Source organism: Olea europaea, chromosome 11, assembly GCF_002742605.1.
Source record: "Olea europaea var. sylvestris chromosome 11, O_europaea_v1, whole genome shotgun sequence".
NCBI lineage: Eukaryota > Viridiplantae > Streptophyta > Magnoliopsida > Lamiales > Oleaceae > Olea > Olea europaea.
Window position 1 is genome coordinate 32,694,372 of NC_036247.1, and position 7,367 is coordinate 32,701,738.

At 32.5% G+C, this 7,367-nt stretch overlaps 1 protein-coding gene across 1 annotated transcript; it reads left to right on the forward strand.

Annotated features, from left to right (window-relative positions):
- The first annotated feature begins 4,142 nt into the window (after nucleotides 1–4,142).
- On the forward strand, nucleotides 4,143–5,634 carry LOC111404982 (transcription factor bHLH106-like). The gene is made up of 2 exons (XM_023033701.1): nucleotides 4,143–4,498; nucleotides 4,975–5,634. The coding sequence occupies exons 1-2, from the start codon at nucleotides 4,232–4,234 to the stop codon at nucleotides 5,410–5,412; spliced, it is 705 nt and encodes a 234-aa protein (XP_022889469.1). The 5' UTR covers nucleotides 4,143–4,231; the 3' UTR covers nucleotides 5,413–5,634.
- The last annotated feature ends 1,733 nt before the right edge of the window (nucleotides 5,635–7,367 follow it).

A 7,367-nucleotide genomic window follows, 5' to 3' on the forward strand; every position in this document is an offset into this window, starting at 1 on the left:
AAAAAGTATGATAAGTCATTATTCCTTACAAAAATCACTCTGGTAAAAAACTATGAAGATTGTAGATATATGCTGAACATGGTACCAAGTAAAGCGGTAGCTGAAACCCTTTATGAACCGTGGTTAGGGCAAGTATAAGACATTTACACATTTAAGGTTGTTCAGCTGAGACAAAGCCTTATAGACCAGATAAAAAGAAATTGTCCACTCAAGAATAATAAGTTGCTATTTTTTGGGTATGCTGAACGGTCGAGAGGCTTTAAATTTTATGATCCCTCAACAAAAACTTTTTTCGAGATGGAAAATACGAGATTACTTGAGGATGTTGAGTTTGGAAGGGAAGATAAGGCCATTAGGAATATTGTCTTCGAATAATAAATTATTTATATTCTTAATATTGCTATAAGTAATGATCAGTTTCCTGACGTTGATCAAGGTGTAATCCAAGACAACAATGAACAATTCCTTGCTCAAAATCAATAAATTGCTCCTAAAGGGCAAACTTAACAACCTCTATTGGAAGTGCAAATAAGGCAACTTACTAGAAAAAGAAGAAGTGTAATTTCAAGTGATTATATCATCTTTCTTCAAGAACATGGGTTTGAAGTAGGATCTATGGAAGATAATCCAATCAACTCCAATAAGTCAAACAAAGTCCTAACTCTCAAAAGTGATTGATGCCATGAATGATAAAATAAAATCCATGGAGGATAATGACCTTCGGGTTATTATTGAATTGCCCGAAGGTTTGAAGTCCATTAATTGCAAATGGATATATAAAATTAAAAGGGATTGAAAATGCAATATTGAAATATATAAGGCTTGTCTAGTCTCTAATAGTTTTACTTAAAACGAAGGCATTGATTACAAAGAGACTTCCTTTCTGGTTTCAATGAAAAACTCTTTCAAGATAATTATGGTGCTTGTAGCTCATTTTGATTTAGAGCTATATCAGATGGATGTAAAGACTTCTTTTCTCAACGGTAAGATTGAGGAAACCATGTATATGGTGTAGTAAGAAAACTTTGTATCAGGTGATCCAAAGTCTATGGTCTACAAACTAAAGAAATCAATCTCTATTCTCAAGCAAACTTTTTGCTAATGATATCGTAAATTTCATCAAGTCATTATGTCGTAGGTTTTAAGGTAAATGTAGTTGATGATTATGAATATCGCAAGTTCCATGGGAGTAAATTGATATTCCTACTGCTTTATGTCGATGACATTCTATTGGCTACCAGCGATACTGGCTTATTACATGAAACCAGGATATTTCTAAGAATTTTGAAACGAAAGATCTTATGAACACCTTTTCTACTAAGAATTAAGATTCATCGAGATTACGCTTGGAATATTATTGGGCTATCACAAAAGAGTTATATTGAAAAGGTTCTTGCTAGATTTGGTATGAAAGATTGTGTACAAGGAGATACTCACAATGCTAAAGGTGACAATTTTAGTCTTAATCAATGCCATAAGAATGAGATAGACAGGAAAGAGATACAAAAGACTCCTTATGTATCAATTGTAGGGAGTCATATGTATGCTCAAGTATGTACAAGTTTAGATCTGGTGTTCATAGTAGGAATGTTAGGCACGTGTTTGAATAACCTCAGAATGGATCATAGGAAAGTAGGCATTTACAAATAACAAAAGACTACATGCTCACTTATTCGAAGTCAAATCATTTGGAGATCACTGGATATTCTGAATCCGATCTTACGGATTGCCAAGACACTAAGAGATCCACTTTAGGGTATGTCTACTTGCTGGATAGAGGTGTTACTTTTCGAAAGAGTGCTAAGTAGTTACTCATAGCTTCTTCCACATTAGAAGATGAATTCATATCTTGTTATGAGACAACAAATCAAGCGATGTGGCCGTGAGATTTTGTCGCCTTGCTAGAAATTGTGAATGGTATTGAAAGACCACTTAGGATTTTTTGTGACAATGAATCGATAGTGCTATATTTGAATAAAAATTGAAATTCTTCAAAGTTGAAGCACATAGATATTAAGTTTCAAGTTGTTGAGGAGAGAGTTCAGAGTCATATAGTGTCTATAGAACATATAGGAACAAACTCTATGATTGCTGATCCGTTCACTAAAGGTTTATTACCTAGAGTCTTTCATGAGTATACTGCTTATATGTATGTTATTTTATTTGATAATATACTGATTTAGCAAGAGTTTGTGTTCATTGAATGTTTTTTTGATTAGACATGTGTTTGTGATACACACACACGTACATTTGATTTTTTTACAAAAAAAGAGTAGATTTTTTATATTTTGTATACTCTAAATATATTCTTTCTATTTGTGGTTTAAATATAACGTTGAAAAGACTAATGATTGATCTCACTACGGAAAAAAGAAGGACAAATAGGAAATAAACATGTTTGAGATCACATTGCATGCAATTTTCCTACTGCACATTCATACTTAATCTATGTCATTAAATATATTTGGTGTGGTGACAATTGATGGATCTAGTTACTAAACGAGTGTAACGTCATTCTGCTATAGGAGATTGACCAAATTGTGACCAAGGAGATATTTTAAGAGAAGATAGCAAATTTAGTGTACATGTAATGTTATTGAATACAATTATTTTCTAAAAATATATGCAGTCCAAGTGGAAGATTACTGGAATATTATTTCCTATGATGGACTTCTATATTTAATTAACAATTGTTATATGAGCTATCTAATTAATTAGAACCAATTTAAGTGATCTAGTTATTAGGTCCTAGAAGCATCTATTGGGCCAATTTCTAGATTAATTAGGGTTAATACGACTCTAATTAAAATATGGTAGATAAGGAACCTTACAGGTTATGGTCCCAACACTAATCATTCACTATTGTACATCTCTTCATTCCCCACTTGTGAGAGAGAACTAATTCAGGACCATGATTAGTTTGAATAAGTAACCTTGTGTCCCGGATGATAGCTGCGTGTCACCATTTGATTGAATGTTAAGGCATGGATTCGATTTCGCTAATTCAACAAGCCATTCGATCATCCAATGGTCGAGATTCATCCGTAAGAATATAGAGAGTCGTTCACTGTTTAAATGTATTTTTATCTCTCTGTTAGTCTCTTCTCTCTTAGAAATTGCCATTGATAATACACTCACTTTTTTCGGAAATTCCAACCGTCAAAAGGGGCATAGAAGTGGAGGATTTTTTTTATTGGGATTAGTTATGTGATATAGGGATTTTGAAAATTCCGAAGTTGCTGCTTGTACTTGGTTATCTAGGAGGCTCTTGTACCTAGTATTTGGGTGAACGTTTCAAGTGTATTTTCTTCATGTTCTTTATTATTTGAGTAATGCTATTTAATTTCATTGAGCTTACCAGCATGGCATTAATGTGGTATTAGATAATAGGTGAAATTAAATAAGTTACATAATTTCACATTTCATTCCACCTATCATCTAGTGCTACCGAGAGTCCAGATTGAGATTGTAATCTTAATGGGGCTACATAACATTATTCTTATTATTTATGCATTAATATGCAACTTAATGGGAATGCAGAATCAACACATAAAGGGGAGGTCTTTTGAGTTCTAGTAACTGGGAATGCAAAAGAAATTCATGTTGGAGCCCTATCTTCATGTGATAGTATAGTACTTAATGCAATTATGCACGGAATATCCTGAGAAAATGAGCTTGTAGGGAAAAATCTATGATCATTACACTTACATAACCCTTCTATTCATTGTTTTTGTTGAAAATAATAATTGTTTGATACGTAAAAAAATTTATCTTCCATTCTCAATTTTATCGAATATTAATAGATGTCTTGATAAGTAATTAGATACGTGCATTCCGAACTAGCTTGGCTTCAGCAGAAAAGTTACGAGGTCCCAATTAGGCGATCAACCCTTTTTTCTTTATTGTCAAAAGTAAATTCTTCAATTAATCATTATTAAAATAAATAATTTTCTTTTTCTTACCCCCCTTTTTTTGGGTCAAGCAGAAAAAAAAATTTAGGTGCTCTGTGCAAAACAAAAAGGAAAGGTAAAAAAAAAGTGAAGTTCCTTTCTGGCAGCAAGAAGATGAAAATAAAAGTAATACACGCGTGACCATAATCCAAACAATCCTTAATAAAAAATGCAACGAAAACGACCAAAAAGAATGAAAGAAATAATAGAAAAAGCCGCACCAAACCTAAACTTACTATCCCACCACCGAAAGTTTTCTGTGACTGATATCTGTCCACAGCATGCAACCAAAGAATTCGCCAGAAACTTCAGCTTTTCATCAAGTTCCAGCGGGAAATTGCTTCGTGTACGGATTTCCGGCAATGGAGAGTTACTGTAGTTCGTATTTTTACCCGATGGAGGTGCGGGAACTTATGCATGCTCCTGAAGCTGAAGCGTCACGAGCTCTTACTGCATCTGAGAATCATAAAGAAGCTGAGAGGAAACGTAGAGAGAGAATCAACTCTCATCTGGAAAGGCTTAAGACCATTCTTCTTTGCAATTCTAAAGTAAGTTTAAGACTTTAATCTTGGGGAAGGAAAAACATAGGTTTACTTCAAGTTTTAACAGAATTTTTTATCTTTAGAAGATGTGTTATAATTCTAACTGCTTGCAAGTAAAGATGTGTTTTCGTGACGAAAACTCAAATGTCACCACATGGCTTCAACCCCACCAAGCACCTCCCTCTCTATCATATGCTGAGATATCATGGCGTCTTTTGAAAATTCAAAATATGCTCGTGATGATATTAACCAGAAAAAGATATAAAGAATCAAAAGTTCTGATTCTTTATCACTAGGGTTCATACTATTTCTGGGTTTAGTTGGAAACTTGTTTCATTTTTCACAGCTTTTCACATATTATTTATCCACTAATCAGATTTCAATAGTTGTATAATTGATATAGAATTTGTATTATAGTTATAGTTCTAAATTGGCTATTTTTAATTGTAGATTCCTATTAATTTTTTAATAAATCATTACAGACAGATAAAGCTACACTTCTTGCTAAGGTGGTTGAACGATTGAGAGAATTGAAGCAGCAGACATCAGAAATAATGCAATTTGATCAAACATTACCTTCTGAGACTGATGAAATCACAGTTATCCAAAATGAACATAGTTCTGCTGATAGAAAATCACTAATCCAGGCTTCCCTTTGCTGTGAAGACCGAATCAACCTCCTACCTGATCTTATCGAGGTACTGAAGTCGTTGCATTTGAGTCCTTTGAGGGCAGAAATTGTAACGTTGGGAGGAAGAATCAGAAATGTGATAGTAATGGCTGGTGATAAAGAACAGACTGACGAATCTGTTGTGCTTTTGAAAGATGCGTTGAAAAATCTAGTCCTACATTCGAGTTATGGATCCGGGGGAAGTTCGAAAAGGCGAAGAATACTGGGTGGCCAAAGAATCATAGGCTAGGGTAAGATTATAGGTGGAAAAATTAAGTGAAAAGAAGTTCACCTTTTTTTCTTGAATCTTGCTTGCAAATTTTAGTGCATTTTAAAGTTGGATAGCTATCTTGTATTTGTGACTTGTTTCTATGATAATTTTCCTTAATTATGTGAAACATTGTCTTCAATAAACCAAATGTAAAATTTTGTTTTTTAAGATCATTTTATATGTACTGGCCTGCATTTGTAATCTTTTTAAGAATATCATATGACCCATTTTTGCGGTTAAGAATCTGGTTCGGTTTGATTTTTACAGAATGAAGTACCAAAGTTCTAGAGGATCAAGAAGATAAAAATTCTCTGTATTGATTGAAAGAATTTATGTTTACCTGCGTTTGAAATGTCTGTATGTTATTGTCCCTGGAAATTGAGGGCAAATGTAACGAAGAAGATAACTGACCTTTTATTGCACGAGTCAATAGTCCATGAAATATTTTGTACATTCTTCAACTAACCACATGACATAAGTGTTGTAGCATCTCTAAGAAAATTTAATTACAAATAAAATATTATGTGTAATTGAGAGTGCTGATGATAAAAATCGAATAAACAAATCCTCTCACCTAATTATGATTTTCTCCTCCTAAATTCACTAGTTTCAATGCTCAAACTTGTACCAAGAAGGAAAATAGTTATTTGAGATGCAAACATGTTGGAAAAATTGGGTGATTTGTGTGTAGATATTCATCATTTAACATAATCAATTAAATAACATGAACATAATTCAACAATAATATAAACATAAGAAGAGAAGAGTTAGAAATGCAAGCCTTAGAGAGTCACGTTAAGAACACTATTCTAAAATCATGTTGTCGTGTGGGTATTTTCAACACTATACACATTCATTAAAATAAATCATATTTATGTATAATTTACAATCTAAATTATGAGATTTGATTTTGTATTAAAGCTAACATTAAAAATCAAAACTGAAAATTATTATTTGTTCTGAAAATTTAAAACTTTTTAAAAAAAATGTTACAACAATCTCCACGAGTTTTAAACTTTCAAAATAAATAAATATATATGATAGTGGCAACAATTATACTGTGTAATAAATGTAGGTATCTTTTACGCTTGAACTTTACTTAGTGATAACAATTTCCATTCGAGAGAACCATAATGGACTATGCCTTGAATTAGGTCAATTTAGCCAAACTTCAATTATTCTATACACAATATTGATTTAGACTCAAGTTCATAATGGGTAGCGTTATTATGACTATGTGCTCTAATCTTGATTCTAGCAAGAATTTCTAAGGAATAATCCAATCCCATAATCATGGTCACATGGCAACTCTTACATAGGTGAGTCTTCCAAAGGTGTGTGCAACCCACACCTCGCGAGAATTCTAACCTCGATGCTCATTCAAGGTTAAACTCTTCCTAATATCACATTATTATTAACACTATCACTATAAGGATGAACACAAATAAAATAGTGCTATTACAAGTCACGTAGTATGAGTTCTACCACATCGAACATTTTTCATGGGATCTCTAATCACAAAGGTTGTGTTACTCCCGAAAGTGACTTCCTTAATTTTGACGATTTATTTATGTCCATCATGGATTATAATTTATTTCATGTCCCTTTTGGACAATAATTTGATAACATCAATTTGCATAGCTCCTATTCTCTGCTTGCTCATCTACATGTCATCTAAGAATATTAATATCACACATTTAATTATAATAACCTAAACATACGAAATTCAAAAATTGATTTTTAGTAACACATTCGAACAGATACATCCGTTCAGCTTTTGTATTCACCTGCAGATCCACAAATTTTTAGGACTTTCCAAAGTCAATTTTTCTAAGTAAGAATAATAAAATATAAGATGTATTTATTTGAAACACTCCCACATTTCAAGGATATCCATCTTGAATTGAGTAAATATATATATATATATATATATA